This window comes from Triturus cristatus, chromosome 3_2, assembly GCF_964204655.1.
Source record: "Triturus cristatus chromosome 3_2, aTriCri1.1, whole genome shotgun sequence".
In the NCBI taxonomy this organism is placed as follows: domain Eukaryota; kingdom Metazoa; phylum Chordata; class Amphibia; order Caudata; family Salamandridae; genus Triturus; species Triturus cristatus.
Genome location: NC_140584.1, coordinates 656,036,686 through 656,055,072, shown reverse-complemented (window position 1 = coordinate 656,055,072; position 18,387 = coordinate 656,036,686). Strand labels below are relative to the sequence as shown.

Genomic DNA, 18,387 nt, shown 5'->3' with positions numbered 1-18,387 from the left:
CCAGATTCCTTCACAGGCTTGACTCCACAGCACTGCCCACATAACACGTCTATGTCCCACACATGAATACCCCAAATTAATTTAAGGGGCGGACTCCCCAGCACATCCAAGTACACTCCAGATTTCTTCATGGAGTGAATCCCCTGTGCACTTGATGCGGTCTAGATTTAATCATAGAGTTGTCTCACTAGAACCCTTGATATGCTACCTATATGGTCACAGGTTTGACTCCCTAGTACACGACAAATTACAATTTTTTTCACGGGATTGACTTGGCTTTCAAAAGTAAGACTTGATGGATACACTCAAAGGTAGGCAGACCAACAGACAACTGAGACCCTTTATCATAGCGTGTTCGACTCCAGTAGGGATGTTCTCTATAGCCTGCTCTACAGACAATAACACATGCCCATCCAGAATAGCAACTTAATAATGTATTTTTTTAACTGTCTCGCACTCACTGCATACAACAAAGAAGGCAAACATAACTACGCACAAAAGACACTGCATGATACTTGCACTTCTAAATCCCACCATAAGGGGCAAATGAACGACATTACCACAGTAAGGAATGACAATCACAACACAAGCACATACAAACATTTGCCATACAATTCACGTCAACTGAGCAGTTAAAATCTCCAAATGTATTTCAATCGCCCTCAAAATAGTCACAGAAAAATAACGTCAACCAATGCCATGGCAATAACATCCCACAATACACACCCAGCATTGAAGAGTAGGAACAGACAAGAATCAGATAAACTGCAACTAATCATAAGCACATTTGATTATCAACCGAATTAGCAGGCAGGTTTTTAAGTCACTATGTGGAAAGTCAAGTTCTTCTAACTGACCTTCTCGAAAGGAAACATGCCAAGGCAAGGAGACGCACACTCCTTGGATCTGCTAATCTCCATCCTTCTTTCCATTGGCTGCCTCGATAAACACAGTCAAACTCGCCTACAGACACCAGGCAAATCCCATGGCATGCAGCAGTGTCCAAGATATGAAGCACCTAATTTTGCTTGCAAATTCACAATTAAAATGTACTTCAGTACTAGATCTATCCTTAGCATGAAAAGCACCAACAATTACAGCCCTGAAATATCACTTACTTCAGCCTTATTTCAACTACCAGCAGATCCTTTCTGGGCATTGCTGTACCCCCGATCGCTGAACGGCGGATTTGCGTCAAGGTGAGCTCCTTTTCTGTCCCTTGACTTCAATATCTGCCTTTTGAGCTCCTCGCATAGCTCTCTCTAGGCACAGAAACTGTCCTCATCACTTGCTGGAGGGCTGCCAGTTGTCACAGCACTGATGGAGCTCCTCCTATCTTAACTTTACTTTCTTGCTATTTACTCCAGTTAAGTCTCTCACATCTGCTTCCTACAGTGCCAGTTCTTGACAGAATCCACAAGTTCACAACTTTCTTTTGGTTTAACACGGTGACTAGTGTAAAGGTTGAAAACATTTTATGCTGATGTAACATGCTGAACACTACTCTGTAGGCTTTTTATTGGCATAAAGAAGTAACATCCTCAAGTAGAAGTAGCAGATATAAGTAGGTTACAAAAAGCCCAACCACTAACGGGCACACTGCGTTCTCAGTCCTGTCATTCCTCTGCTGTGCCACCTGCCCAAGCTGCGCACTGATCTGACCAGTCTTACAGATATACATATAGTGGAAGAAAGGGCTACTCTCAACATCCACCTGTTAAAAAAGATCACACATTACCACTTCTGAGGCAGCCTGGAAGGTACAGCTAGCTTGTCCAGAAAGTGCAAGTGCAACCACCAAACAATAACTGCAGTTAATGCCTTGTGATATCTTACCACCCTTTCAAGACCCTTCCAAGACCCTTTAGGTTTCTCATAATGAAAAGGTTTTCAGAAGCTTGTCTAGCATATTTGTAAAACATATGCAAGATTCCGTTCTATAAACCAGTGGTAATAAGCATGGCTTCAGCAATGGAAGAGCCGCACTTAAACTTCAAATGTAGAGTATGGCCAACAGCAGTGCAAGCTTCCCTTATTCACAGATAAGCTACAATACTGGCTAACAGTGTAAGTTACCCTCACACACACACAACAGTTGCACCATTACATAAAATACATGGAAGAAATGTCTATGTATCTGTGTGCGCTCAGTCCACAAGCTTGTGTTTTTGCTTGTGTGTTGAACTACACCTTCTGCAACAGCTAAATGGGAACTCATCCCAAGACATGAACTGACCCTGAACTTTAACTGCTTGCTGAATACCACATAAAGAAATAGCTGTAGTTAGATAAATAGAAAAGCAGAAAGAAAGATGCATTTTATGTGTTTAGAAAGCAGCTTTTGAGTTTCACTCTGTGACTTGCTTTGCAGCCGTTGACGAGACAGCCAATCTTCCGCCTTCGCCACCCCCCTCCCCGGCATCGGAACAGATGGGCGCCATGGAGGAAGGTAAGGCTCACTTGGGTACTGTGGTGTGCCTCTCCTGGGAATAGAACCTTCAAGACAAGGTGAGGTAAATAAACGCATCTGCCATTGCGCCTAGCGTGGAACATACCTGTCTGGGTGTTACCGATGGAGCAGGTCTGTTGTATTGCGGTATCAGTTCCTATCAGACATATGACCAGCTGTGCCCTAAGCCTACCTCCCTTCTACACACACTGACACGTGTGCCAATCTGCCTTTCGGTTTCATATAATATCCTGTGACTCGCAGGGTAAGTTCTCATATGTTGTCATCAAAATATGGAGCATTTACTTTGGATGCTCAGAACGACAAAGTCACCCGAATACACACGCTGTATTATTTCAAACAACTTATCCCTCCGCTGTCAACAATATCATAGCTGATATATTGACAACCTGTTGGCCATCAGTCAGGATGGTCAATGCCAAGAAGGAGTTCTAGAATCCAAGAAGAGCATCAATTTTCATGTCCATTTTAGAACACATACCTAACCACAGTTTATCACAACTGAGACAATAACTCCATGTTCAGTCATAGAAGCTGATTTCTGTCCCTTTAACACGTGCGATGGCAGCAATTGTTCGTATTCTGTGCGCAAACTGTTGTTATTGGTATTTTTAGAAGTATAAACAATAATGCATGGATATGACCATACATACAACCAGTACCTGTATGTGTACTTCGTGATTGGCTTCATGATGGATCTTTTATGCAACCTTTTCAGCCTCATTGTGTATTGTGCTGCCAGTAGAGTCTCACAACCAACTTCTGTAAAACACAGGGCCAGGTTTACCAATGCATCGCAGAAAGTCAACTTGTTGCGCTGCGTGGCATGAAAGGGAGAGGGCAGAAATGTGCCATATCTACCAGGATATGGCACACTTCTGCTCTCTCATAGCACTGGCGCACTTCAGACGGCCTCGTGCCAATACAGGCCTTACGGGCAGTGATCTTGTTCAGGAAGGGGCACCTTCCTGCACAAAAACAATCCTCAGAGGCATATTCTTCTTTCCAAGTGTGCTGCAAAATGGAAAGAGGAAGTAGCGAAGAGAAATGAAGATATTTCACCTCGTTTTGCCAACCTCGGGCAGACAAACCATTTTATCAGAAACCCAGGTTTACTGCTTTTAGTAAATCTAGGTTTGCGCCAGTATCCATGGGTTGATGCATGGGATTTCCCATGTTCCTCTCATGGAATGCCTCCCGGACACAAATGTGCCTTGTGTTACTTTATTTTACAAAGCCACACAAATCGGGCTTTGGTGGCTTAGTAACTCCAGGAATACATTTTGTATTGGCCTGCATCAGAAAGTGATGCAACCAGACACAAAATGTTAGTAAATCGGGGCCCCAATATCTTGGTCAATATTGCATCAGTAGCTGTGTTTGGCATGCAGTCTTTCCTGGAGGCTGTCAGCTTGTGTCAGAAATCACTGTGTAAAATCCAGTATTACGGGATATTGCCATCATGCAGAAGATATTGCGAAAGGGAAGAAGCATGTTTGTCTTTCCATAATCTTCATCTAGTTGTTCATAATTGGGATAGGAATCTGAGCCTTGGGCTTTCTGTGGACCCTCCCGAGTGTGCTCAGATGCAGTTCTCATCACGGACTTACATTTCCATGAGTGTGTAAAACATATTAGCTGTCTTTTAACTCTCCATAAGGGATCATGGGAACAGCTACTTAGCAATGTCAGTTTCCCACCTCAACAACACTTGTCTCTCCACTCTACCTGCTCAGTAGGCTCATCAGTGATTAATTTGTAAAACAATAAGTACCAGGGCCCTCGTCAGGAGGAAGCGGCAACTTGCACCCTCCATTGGCCCTGTCAGCACTGCCAATCACAGTACCAACACAACTGCTAACAATCACACTCCTGCAAGTTTGACATTTCATACTATTCAAGGCCCCCAAAGCTATGGGAAGGGCTTGGGTGGCACTCATTACTGAATGTTAATATATATTAAATTAATAAACAGCTGTTGTCAATATCTAAATTTGGCAGACAGCGCCACCATGTGGCAGACTGTCACTAGCACCTGTGTGAAGAATTAAGTGCTGGTGCCGAGCACCAGAAACCACCGGCTCAAATTTATGCACTGAGGCTCATGGCCTATGTGCAGGGCAGTTGAGATCACGTCTGAGCATATTGTATGCAATAGGATATACCCAGAGCTGCAGTCTCTGACACTACTGTGGTACCCGATTGGCCTCAGTCATATGTATAGTACGACCTGCCTGGGATGCATTATATATGGTAGAAAGATAGATGAGAAGACAACTTGAATGGCCAGATCAGGTAACGGAGCTCTGCAAAACAGATATGGCTACTTGAATGCGCAAAAAAGTTACTTACCAGGGAAAAATCCCCTTGCTGATTCTGTACATAAGGAACAGCCGAATTTTGCTCTTTCAATTGGGATTTATACACACAGAAATGTTATTAGTGTCTTGGAATCTACCTGCATACAAATATATTGTCAAAGTGGCAAGTTTGTGAATGACCTTGAGTCGGTATTCCCCATTAAAGATAGGGAACCCCCACAAAATAAAAACCTGAAGCACGCATACATTTTTGTGTCAGACCTCCATGTGCAAAAGTTAACTTCGGATACAATTCAGTATGTGGAAGTGATTAAACCTGGAGCCTGCTGTAGTCTTTACAAATTCCAAAGAAGGTGAACATTAGCTCTAAACACAACAGATCTCCGCAATCTGTTGTCCTCATTGGTCTATCTGCCTAATGTGCTGTACATTTTGATGTGTCACACAGTAGTCAGAGAGGCACTGTCCCCCAAAGGGACCCAGAGATACGATGTCCTTTAATGTGTAGTATTCCCATGTTCCAGGAAAAAAATCCCACACCTGTTATATCTGCTGAATGGAGGCCGGAGGTTTCTAGAGGGGTGTTGTGTGTGGCAGAGGGGGGTGGGGACAGGAAGTCAGGGTACGTGTTATCCTGTCAGCGGGTGGCATTTTCTTCTCCCGCAAGGTGCTCCAGGAGTCCGCTATGGGCAAGTTTGGCAGATGGGTTAATCCGTCACAAAGTTAATGGATACTCTGTCCGCCGTATTACAAGTGCATTATATGCAATGGCGCTTGTATGGCACCCAGGATATCCGTCATGTTTGGAACGAAGTAACTCGTCCACCAAACTCTAAATCCGGCCCAAATGCCCTGATTGTGAGTTAAGCATAGTGGTAATTAGCGCATGCTGTGGTAAATAGCACATTACTCTAATTAATCATCTGATCACAAGGTAAAAAATGCATGTGTTATTTAGCACACGTGCAAAATGCTGCATGTCCGTAGTTCACATGCGTTATTTAATGCATGCTCTATTTACAACATCGAAAAATAATACATTTGGAAAATAACATCCTTTAACAAGTATGAGAGGTCATTAAAAACCAGTGGAAAATAACAACTTAAATACCACAGTCAAGGGCAGGTGGCCAGAATTAATAAAAGTATAGGCAATGAAAGAAAAGCTGTATAAAATTGAAAAATTGCAGCCGCTCACACTTCCATTCTACGGTCCACCGAAATTGATGAAGAACTGTTAGACCACTGCTACGCCAGATCCATATTCTGCTACAACAAATCACTATATTATGCTATACCAGATCCATATTCTGCTATAACAAACCATGCAGCTTGAGGAGGGAAACTAGGCCACCAATCAATAACCTAAAATGTCACAGAAACACAAGACAATAGCCTTGATTGTTAGAGTAAGACCGGAAACCATAAAAGAGCCAGTTTGAGATCCAGATGATAGATAAGCTCAATAATGGCTCAATACAATACGTAGTTTCACCATTATGGATCCCCTGTCGCCCAACATTGGAATCCACTGCCATCCCAGCTTCCTGTAAGTGCTAGAAGCAATAGAATAGTTTGCAACAGCCACAACACATCAGGCAGTAGATTGGTGCATGGCATTTCTCAGTCAACCTTTATTAAAATACTCTGCTAAGTGATGAATGCTTTGCAGAGGTTGAGTGAGCAGCATATATAGTTCCCCTTGGACACCCACACAGCTAATGCCAGCAAAGCAAGCATTTGTGCTACAGCAGGATTACTTGATATCTTAGGGTCAATTGGCAGCACTCATGTACACGTGGTGACCTCAGATAGACAGCAACTAGTGTAAAATAAAATACTATTTATTTGCAAATACTATGTGATATGGATCTATGTATACTGAACTCGGGCCGTATTATGCATTTTCATTGTTTGCGTCGGGCGCACCTTTTAAGAGGTGCATAGGGCGCAAACAATGAAAATCCACCCTATTACGATGAATGCGCTGCCCCAGAGCAGTCGGGAACTCGCCCTGGGGGCAGCCATTCAGGTGAAAAACAGAGCAGCACTTTTGAAGGGGATTAGTGATCCACCTGCAAGGGGATGTCCGGGGGTTCCATAGGACCCCTTTTCCCCCCTCCAGAAGACTTCTCTCCTAGAAGGTGGTGCACTGTGAGTGCGCCCCCTGAGAGCTTCTTTGCCTCTGCACCCGCATCTGTAATATGGCTCGGGCGCAGAGGCAAAGGAATTCCCTCATTTGCATAGGGCATGCCACTATGCATATGAAGGAATGCCTCCTGAAGGTAGAGCTGGCACTTTAAGTGCGCCAGCGCTATTGGTATTACAGAAGGTGGCGCACAGGCGCCTGCGCCCCATTCTGTAATACCAAAGTGCCCTAAGGGTGCGCAAAGCGGGTGCAAACGGCTGTTGCGCCCCCGGGGCATTTACTGTAATACGGCCCCTGGTGTGTTACATGCTCTGTACAAAACCACATTGTTATGATGCTTATAAGTAGCAACATTAGCCATACCCGTAATGTACGCAGCAGAAAAATCAACCTTCAATCATCAAGATTACAGTGCGTTATGATAGCTGTAACCTAATCTCTATACGTGTGAGCATTACCAGTAAAGAGTTGGTAGCCCTTATGATTTATATATGGATCAATGTGAATATGTGTAGCAAATTACATCAGCCACTCTTGACATCAATGATGATTCTCAAGTCAGTTTTTTAACAACCACATGTACTTCCATTACAACTCTCATGACCGTTAACTTAGATTCCTCTGACCTCAAGACCTTATATCATGTCTTCAACTACAGACATGTTGAGGATGGTCATAATTGGTTCTGCCCACAGTTTGAGGTAGAGCTGCAGTGGAGAACTACCACCATTTGCCATGATTTAGTGCTTTTGCTTGGCAACTCGCGTAAGTACCTACAATTTCAAGGTTTAGAGCAGGTTTTAATGGCCTCGCCATCCTGTGGATATGTTAATTCAGTATTGTTTTTGGCCATGATCTCCTTCAGCAAGCATGTTTTTCCTTGTTTTTGGTGGCATCTTCAGCATGAAATCGCACATTAGATGGTCATGGTATCTTAACACCTCTTTGGCTAGGAACTCCTGCTCAGAATCTGTAAACTAGTACTTCTTTTCCCTGTAAGGATCCATGATGGAAAAATTTGGCAGGTGTCTACTTGCGATGACTGAGTGACATCAGACGATGGCAGTAGAGTCTACTTGTCTTGCTTCAAGATGCTTTGTCCACACAAAATAAATGTCTGCGCACCCCCACAAAGGAAGGGGTTGTTGGTATACTTTTGGTGTGTCTGAATGTCCTTTAGAGAGTTGCTCTGGCTGATTCTGTTCTCCAGGGATTAATTTCCACACTCTAGAAATGACCAATGCCTGAAAATGGCCTCCGTCTGATGTTTCATCGTTGTGCTATTCAACGGGTGAAGTATTTAGCACATGCGCCAAATAATACATTTGGTATTTACCACATGCACTAAATGGCACACTTTCGGTATTTAACACATGCGCCAAATAAAAATACCATGGTGCACGGTTAATCTCATAGTCATTCTTATTTAAGACGTGTTATTTACTGAACCCCTTGGTATCGGTATTTACCATATGTGCGAGTTTGGTGGTATTTACCACCAAACTCGTAATTGATGTCTTAGTCTTTTGCTTATTCTCTCATATTGCCATGGCAGATTTTATTGCAGAGACATAATAGGCAGCCTTGCAAGGTGCCAGCAGAAGGGAAGGGACACTGGATCACCCCTGTAAACACTAATTGCTGTCCCTGTACTTTGGACAGGACAGGGGGATAAATGCCTCTTCGCTTAGGCAAGTATCTAAGCTCCAGTCATGGATATTCATTGTAGCATCAGTGCATTTCTAGTGCTTTCAATTCACAGCTATGATACTCTAATCTATTTGAATGTTTTATATCACTGCATCGTATGTTGTTGTCCTTTTACATTCTTTTTTATATTATACTCAAATCTTTTGCCCTCATATATTCTGATGTCCTCTATCTTCATCTAGCCTACTTTACTTTATAGTATGTTCTATTCCATTGTATTTGATCCAAAAATGAGATTTTGAATTTTTTTCAAGTGCACCACACAGTCATGGGCATTTCTTTGAATACCTAGGGGCAGATTTACAAGCCCCTTACGCCTCTTTTGCGTCACTTTTCCTATGTTAAAAGTGACGCAAAAGTGGCGCAAGGGGCTTGTAAATATGCCCCTAATGTGTTTGCTTTACAGTTTCTTGTTTGTTCTGCTCTATTCAGTGGGATTCTATTTTATGTTCTTCCATATTGCATTTAGAATATGTTACGTGACATTCTGAAATCATTACACCTGCCCTATCTTATTCCTTTATTGGTGCCCATCTTTCCTTTTACATTCTACTTTATTCTCTTGTGCTCATTATTTTTCACTGTAATTCCCCATAATTCGTACTATTCTAGTCCTGTTTCTTGCTTTTCTAATCGAAAGTGTTGTATTCTATTAATATAATATTGTGTATTCCCCTGTGCCACCTTGTCATACAATTTATACTTGCAGGCTTTTTTCTATCATATCACAGTCTACTGATTTGACTCTAGTGCTTGCCTTTATCGTCTTCTAATAATGATATGTTCTATGAAGCCTCTCGCTGTCATTAATGCTAGTGAGGGGGCTACTCCTTTGCCCAGACTGTCACCTAAAGGACTTTTTCTGCTATTGAATATGCCTTACTCAAAGAGAAAGATTCACAAGGGACAATGATAATGGACGTTACCAAAAGATGCATAACACAAAACACAAGTCAAAGAAGGACCATTCATAGTTCTCTCCAATCCGTCAAGTGAGGTCCAAGAAAAAAAGCATGGTCTCACAAGCTTGATTTCCCATGTTATACTCGTAGAAAACTCTGCTCTCTAATACAGAACAAATGGCTGAACGGAATAACACCAAGATTGGCAAAAAGTATGAAGTTTTCACAGAAGGTCTGCTTTTTGTAAATTGATGGAAATCCAGTCAGCCATATTCAATAAATTAGTGTGTAAAGGGGGGCTCAGACGGGGTATGTAGGGGTCAGTGCTCAGAAAAGTTAGATATATCTGGACGGTACCAAAAATTAAACAAAAATAGACCATTCTGATTGGAGCTTCTCATAGATCACTCTGCGGCCATTGTGCAGGCCATAGGCTGATTGCAGTGGGTGGTGACCACCTGCAGTGAGTTGGGTGAAGGGCCACCCATCTGCTACACTCTGCTGAAGGGTGTCCACAGCAAGTGGTGGTGTTCATCGTGAGGATAGGTCACTCTGCAGCGGGATGGGTTCAGGACCTGGCTGAAGGCCTGGGAGGTTGGTGCAGGCTTTGTCTATTGTCTAAGGCCATGCACAGTAGGAGTTGGCTGTTCCCAGTGGGTTGGCTTCAGAGCAGTAGGGGTTGGTTGCTCTGCACTGGGTTTAACCCAAGTTTGCTGATTGGGGTAGACACATGCTCAACTTTGAATATGCAAAAAAAAAACTGAAATACACTTGAAAAAAAAAAAAGGTTCAAGTTACATTATAGTGAAGTGAATAAATGAGATAAGAATGAATGTTTAAAAATTAAAAAAAACTGGAATTCATCATTTATAGTTTGCTGAACCAACTATAATGTGCACCCCTGTCCTGTTCTGCACTGCTTATGACATCACTCATGACATGTTAAATGGCATCATTGATGACATCACTGATGACAGTGTCCAGTGAGTGTGACAGTGTGCTAGAAAGTTTGTTGACTTGAAGTAATTCAACATGCTACTCCTGTGCCTAACTTTCTATCACCAGTCTAGTGATACTAGACACAACAACCTTTGATAAAATGCTGGACACATATTATATGTATAAAGTCACCCACATTTGGTGGATGTTACCCTCTTTTTACCAGTATTCACCCACCTAACAAAACGTCTCCTTCAACTTTAATGGGGTCATCCCCTTTTTGAAACCTTGAACCCTCCAAAAAGTGTTTGTACTCTATTCATCTTAACAGGATTGCCCTCGTAAAGGATTCACATGACATGCATTTTTAGGTCAAGGGTTTGACAAGTAAGCATTTCCCACTGATAAGAAATCTTTGCCAGGCTCTATGGACAACCCCCTGTAGTTTGTTAAAATACACTGCACATGTTCCTGAGAGGAGCACAGCGGCATGCAACCTTAGTGCCATGCTTATAACCCCAGGATGAGTAAGAACACCTCTGGGTTGGTCCTCCCTACATTACACATTATTCACCAATTTACCACGCTTCAAAATCTTCAGTGAAGTTCTGATAATTCTAATTATAAATGTCCTTGTTACATAGAATTTGTGTACAGCACTATATCACAACTATTTAATGTAGGCACATGCTCAAACACCCACTGGTGTGTAATCTATTGTCAACAGAAGCTTTGGATTTTCTCACAGATATTTTGCAACAGGCATGGCTTTAAGCAACAATCTACTCAGCAACCCACCCATATCAGGTGTAGTCAGTCTTTACCTTATTAAACACGGAGTACTTCTTGCACCCCAAAACATTACTTGTTTGTAAACAGTGCACCATATAACTTTCCACTTACACAAACTCACTTGCATCCAGGGATTACGCTATTTCAGTGCTATGCACACACAGTAATTCCGAGCTGTATACTACAGGCGCTTTATTATCAACTTTCTTTTTCAAAATGATGGAGCAATGTGAATAGCACTATCATGGATGATGTCTTCAGTGATTTATCCGTGATGTCATCGATAATGTCATTTGAGATATCAGGAATGATGTAACTTACATGTCATGAGTGATGTGATATAAGGTCATAAGAAGTGTATGACAAGGCACAAGTTATAGTTAATTCACTAAACTATAAGTGGCTGATTTTTGTGTTTTTTCATTTTCAAAACATTTGTTTTTATCTTATTTCAACACCTAACTATAACGTCACTTTAACCTTTGGGATTTTCAATATAAATAAATATATATATATTTATTGACCATAAACGATCGATGCCTCCCGAGCCTCTTCATCGTGGTGCGCCGCAGCGGGGTAGCGAGCCCCTATAAATCCACAAGGCGTGGCAAAAAATGCCCAAGGTTCAGAAAGGCCAGGTCAGGTTGCAGATCGTTCTCCTTCCTTGCCCCTCACCTTTCGAATAAACTGCCTTGCAACTACGCACATGTGAAAATCACTCCCATTTCAGAAAACCACTCAACACCTGCTTATTGTAAGAATGCCTTCTTTGCCCGCTGTCCGTAGCCTGGTCCCACGCCGAGATACCCCTTTGGGGATGATTCGAGCTCGTAACAAATTAACATAACATAACATACAACGTGCCCAGTTCATTAGGAACAAACCACACCGCGGCTCAACTGCTATTCAAAGAGTGATTATTTATATACGCAACAACGTTTCTCTGCGTGTTTCGGAGCTCACTGCTCCTTGTTCACGAGTAAATTAACAGCACTTGCTGCCCAGTATATAACACACCACGTGATTGTAAGTAAATCAATAACATAGAAAAAAGACTTTTACATGTATTGCCACTCAATTGTACAATTTCATTTAAATGCTTTACGGGGAAGAAAAGCTAATTGTTACAAAATGAAATGATTAAATTGAACATAATTCCCTCGTGTTTTTATATTTAAAAAAAAATCCAATACTACTGCTGGACGACATTGTTAATGAAGTTTTTTTTGACAATTTTTCTTTCTTTAAAGTATTACTATAATGCGGTCTGTGCACTTAAGATGAACTTTCAAGAAATGCTGGTGTGGCATCATACATATTTATCTAAGCAATCACATGATGGTATATGGTACAATTTAGCCCTGATGGGTAAATTCTGACTATCAGACCTGTCAAATTATTCGTCTGTACTTCAATATATTTAAACACAATTAAGCCCCTGTCGGCATATGTAGCCAATGTGACATTATGTTGTTTCTTGTCTTAAACACAATTCAGCCCCTGTGGGCATAGGTAACCAATATGATATCATGTTTTTTATTGCCATCAGGTAAACATAAACCTCCCTATGCCCTTCGTCTTAGCAAGAACTCCCATGCAAATTCGACATTATACCACAATCCAGACCAAATCAGAAATCAAAATATTGACACACCACAATAAATTTCAAAATAGAGCACATTTCCATGTCAAAACCAGCTCATGAGTTCAAAAGTCTAGCGATTTTCAACATTTAGATATTATTACCACTCTTGCGTCTCATTTCTTTCCAGTAGGGCCTGTGCATCTGTAATAAAAATAATAAAACCTTGTTAAAAAGAACCCACATTTCCATATGTGATTACAACAGCAATTTACACTATCTTAGTGAGGTATCACTTTTGCGAAATAGACGTCATGCTGGCAGAGTTACTCTAGATGTACAGCTAATTCTTCATTAAGTTTATGACCTGAGGGGTATAGGGTGTTATATATAATGATTAGTCTGGATTACAGACGTCTCAATTCCTGTGTTCTATTACCTCCTCTTTCTCAAATTGGGATCCTGTCAAGAACACAAAAAAATAATAGACTGGTGTTCTGATTGTGCTGTATTTTGAAAAGTCTAGCTTTGGGACATTGCTTATTGTCATAATTTATTGCTCACTGATGTTCCAAAACTATTTTTTGCCCTGTGTATGGTGTTGCCAATGTAATATATATCGCATGGGCACCTCAATGCATAAATTACATAATCCGAGTTGCAAGTAAGGTGTTTAGTTATCTTAAAAGGTTGTAGGTTTTATGATAACTTAATGCTTTTGCAGTTGTGGCTATTGTTGCATGCTTTGCATGTCTCACATGTGTAAAATCTTTGTACAGTGTTTGTTTCTTTTATAGGTGTTGTCAGGTTTTTTTGCTTGGCAGATGGACCAATTTTGGGTCTCAGCCTCCTCGTCTTATGGTCCATTTCCAGACACCAAATGTGTTTTAGGGTCTGAGTCTTTGAAGTTTTATTTTGGGGTTCTGCTTCCTTTGAAGTGTACATTTTTCCTTTTCCCCTTCCCTCTTGAAAGGTTGTCTGTTACAGCAAGAAAGACTCCAAAGTTGATAGACCCACAAAACAGTTCATGGGAGTGACCAGAGTGCACACCTGAATGTCACTCACAGTAATATGTGATTCAAAAGGTTCATCCTGGGCTCCCAGCCCTACACTTTATGACTCCCTTATCAGCCTTCCTTCCTGAGATGTATCCAGGCCCCTTCCTTGTGATCTATCACTGAGTCAAAGAGCCCCCCTCTAAATTTTCCAGAAGGAGTCTCTTCCTCCCTTCCTTGAGTGTGTGTCTATCCCAGCTCACAGGAATGCAGCAATACACAAATTTGTTCATGGGGATTCCTCGACTCCTCATCTCTTCAACAGGCAGGCTTGGGCTTCCCAAAATGGAACCCAGGGTCCTCCATGTAATGTACCATTGCAGGCACACTTGCACCTAGTGTACGTTTATTGCACTCTTATTGTCCAGTATTGTTGCTTCCATGTGTTGTGCCACTACAGACACACATACATTCAGCATACACATTTAGGCTGCACACACTGTTCAGTACTGTGCCGACACACACACACTCACCATGTGCATGCTGCACATCAGTTTGCCCTTCATGTATTGTACTTCACGCAAGTACACGTACACCGAGCACATTCTTCCATTGCGCACACACACTGCACAGTACAGCACTACATCTGTTATGTAATGGATTCCTCACAGGCATACATATACTCAGTGCATGCACTAACCACATATATACTGCACAGTAATGCTTTATCCCTGTACTGTACCCTTCCCAGGCACACATACATCCAGCGATGAGTCACTACTCAACTCTACACATCTACCTGATGTAGGCAAAAGGTGAGTTAAACACGCAGCAGCAGAACTTTTAAAAAGGTGAGTGAGCTTTTAGACCTCACTCCAGTGAAACAGAGTAAAAAGGACCTGTTCACTACTGCTGATCACTGCATGGTATGCTGCTACCCCTGTGCTCACGCTGCTTATCTCTTGGTGAAGGCTGTAGCCTTCTACCACTATGAGGGTAGCATTTTGGGCATCCCTCCCTGTCCAACAGTGGCATTATCTGTGCACACAGAAAACTTTTCTGTCTCAACGTATATTTATATGAGAGAGAGAGAGAGCAAGAGAGAGAGAGTGATAGAGAGAGAGAGAGAGAGAGAGAGAGAGAGTATCCATAACGAGTAACTGAGTAATTTGGTCCAATATTGCCATCAAGGGTTTCTTGCGACATCATAAACTAGGAGTGTTTTTTGAAAAGTCACTAGTACCCTGAGTTGTTTGTGAGTGTCACCAGAACTCCTCACTGGCAATATTCACCAATGTCACATATTACTCATTATGTACTTTTTATATGACATGTTTGTGTGTGGGTAGTTAGTGCAGTTGCAGAAACAACAGTTGATGGACAGAATGCAGAACAATGTCATACATTCACCCCAGTACAGAGATCTGGGCCTAAATCCATCGTTTTTTTGCTCACCATGCCATTCCAGTTTGAACCCAGCCATATGCAAATCAGTCTTAACCCTGTGCCCCATGGGAACAGTCCAGCCCGAACTGCCAAGCCAGGTCCTCCCTGGACTTAGTGCAGCTAACAGTGGACATTGACTGGAATTCGAATGTTTAGGCTATGTTTCCCTTTCCATAAGAAATTGTTGTTTAACAATTGACAATGGTTTAGGCCAGTGGATTTCTGTTATTTGATGACTGCTGTTTTTACAGCATATTTATCGATTTACTGCTTTTGCCAAATAATTTGCAGATTTCACAAAGAATGCTATTTTAAACTCAAATGAATGTAATTATACTGACAATGTGCTGTATAATTTGGCATTTTTGTTGTATAATTTAGATACACTTGCCAAAAATTGTGCACATAGTACTAGAAGCCCTGATAATTGTAGAGCTCCCCAGAGAGGTTTGGGCTGTCACTGTGCTAATGAAATTCATATTTCACACAGAACTGTGATTATTTTCCATATTTTGTGACTCTCTGTGGAAATAGGGTTGTATACTAATTCATATTATATAGTAGAATATATATATATATATATATATATATATATATATAGATATATACAGTACAATTTAGTGAGAGATAATAGATTATAGTTAAAACATAGGTTTATAGTGTACAAGTAAAATAAAATTGAAATGAGGAAACAGATACTAAATACAACAATCAGATATTTTAAAGTAAATATTATGGGCTCCATTTAGAGTTGGAAGAAGGGTATTCTTGCAAACGTAAGTGAGTACCCTGCCTGCTGAACTCTTGGTCCACCTGCCTCTTTTAGAGATGAACGTACCTTAAGTATTGTGTCAACGAAGCTTACATTGACACTGTCAACAAAATACTTCCCCTGACAGCCCAAAAGAGTAGGGGCCATCAAAGGAAGAACATTAGGCCATCCGCTCTATTTAGAGTGGACAGCGTAATACCTTTATCTTCTGGTCTGTCACTGCCAAGAAAACCTGGTAGTAAGCAACAGGAAAAAAACAATAATGACAAACCCCCCAACACATAGACCCTGGGAGAAAACTCCCAGGGTGTGGAATCATTAGTTTTTTTGTTTTTCAAAATCAAACTTCCAATTTGAGTTTGTTTTTAAAAAACAAAAAAATAATAATAATTTGGTGTACTGTTATCAAAACCAACAGCAGCCGTGCAACTTTTAGTGCATTGAAAGGAACTGCTGTGACGGTGGTTCCTTTCAAGGTACAGCGATGACTGCTGGGCCAGAGGCCATCTCTAAATTTGGCAAGAAAGGAGTCCTTGTGATGGCGCAAGGAATGTCTTCCAACATCCCAATGCACACTTCTCTGTCCGCCAGACTTTTTAAATCAGGCCCTATGTTGTAAAAAAAATTAAATCTTTGAAAATAAAAATACTTTTATTTGTCTACGAATTAAATAACAGCAGATTTCTGGTAAAATAACTTACAAAAACCTAATTTAGAAAGTTAATGTATTAAGGTTAAGAGTAGGATTAATATCGTGATTGACTATGTAGCAGTGCAATTAATGTTGCAATTACTTTTTGGATTAATTTACTCTTTCAGACATCAGACATCGGCCTAAGTACTGGATAACCTCTATAAATTAATCAATCAATTAATCAATCAGATTTATAGAGAGCACAGCTTCTCAAACGGGCATCCTGGCACTAAGAAGCAAAGAGTAAGCATCAAGGTTAACTTTAGTCATCAAATAGCCAAGTTCTGAGCTGAGATCTAAACAGGTTTTCCTTTGATATTCTGTGCTGTGGGAGAGGTAGCTTATTCCAGGTCACTGTGACCAAATAGATGAAGGGTCGGCCTCCGCTGGTCGCAAGCCTGCACTTAGGGATTCTCAATAACAGAGCTTCTGATTATCTTAAACATCTCACCAGCTGGTAGTGAGCAAGCCTGTTAAATTAAGTCTTTAGTGTTGGTCTTATAGAAAGAACAATTGAAAATAACAAGTGCTTTAAAGAGGATCGTCTATCCTAACTGGCAGCCAGTGCAGTTCTTTGAGCATGTGTGCAATCGGTTGTCTGCAAGGAATTTGTAAAATCAACCTTGCTGCCACATTCTGCACTACCTGCGACTGTTCAATTAGCCCCAAATACAGGGCATTGGCATAGTAAAACCTAGATGTTATTGTTACATTAACAACTGCTTTCCTAATTTCAACTAGGAGGACCTTCAGGGTTTTACTTAGGGGCTGAATCAAGGAGAAGCAGATACCTGCTACAAACAGAATCTGTGGACAAAAGGACAACCTATTATCAAGTTTAACCACCAGATTTCTGGCTACAGTTGTAGGCTGTGGTGCAGGGCCTAGCACCACTGGCCACCAATCCTTTGACCAGTCTTTCATCGTCTGACCAAAGAGTCGCACCATCGTCTTATTGGAAATCCATTGAACAACATGGATGAGACACCTCTTAAATGTCAGTTGAGTTGCCTCTGCCTTCTTGACTAGGAATGGGATAGGCTGAGTGTCATCGGCATAGGAGCTAACTTGTATGCCATAGGATTCAATGATAGATGCAAGTAGAGCTAGGTAAACATTGAAAAGTGTAGAGCTCAATGATGAACTCTATGCGCTGTGCAACACCATTCATTGAGCCTACTCAGGCTGTGAGAGAAAATACTCACAACGCTTGACTTTTGTACATACAGACTTAGCCATTGTACAAACAGAATTGAGAAATGCCATAGAAGTGTGTATTTTAAATGCCCATCCACATGGACCTGGCTTGGCTGACTTCATCCATTTCATGTGTCCTATTGTTGGCTATGTATGTTTATGTGATCAATGTGCCCATCTTGTCTCCTTCTGACTGCCCTGCTCTCCCTGCATTCATTTCCTGTATATCTGTTTGTAGATGAAGGTGCAGATGATAATGTGGAACCTTTGTACTGGACAGCAAGTTCCAGGTGTGCTTCCAGCGGGAAGAGGCGCAAACTCCATGCTCCCTCCATATCGGTGTCTGTGCCTGATGATGACCATTACCTTTCGGATGAGGACTATTACGAGCACCCTTTGTTCAGCTCAGAGTGGACTG

General features: G+C 41.4%; 1 protein-coding gene and 1 long non-coding RNA gene across 17 annotated transcripts in view; one reads left to right on the top strand and one right to left on the bottom strand.

Annotated features, from left to right (window-relative positions):
* Positions 1-18,387, top strand: part of MAP2 (microtubule associated protein 2) — a 1,132,493-nt gene that overhangs the window by 834,710 nt on the left and 279,396 nt on the right. For all 16 annotated transcript variants that reach the window (XM_085648606.1, XM_085648602.1, XM_085648605.1 and 13 more), the window contains one exon: positions 2,372-2,449. In XM_085648606.1, the coding sequence (XP_085504732.1) occupies positions 2,372-2,449 (78 nt within the window). The remainder of the gene's footprint in view (positions 1-2,371; positions 2,450-18,387) is intronic.
* LOC146857899 (uncharacterized) overlaps positions 12,468-18,387 on the bottom strand; it is a 278,408-nt gene continuing 272,488 nt past the window's right edge. Inside the window, exon 4 of the long non-coding RNA XR_014979966.1 lies at positions 12,468-13,069. This is a non-coding gene — a long non-coding RNA (uncharacterized LOC146857899). The remainder of the gene's footprint in view (positions 13,070-18,387) is intronic.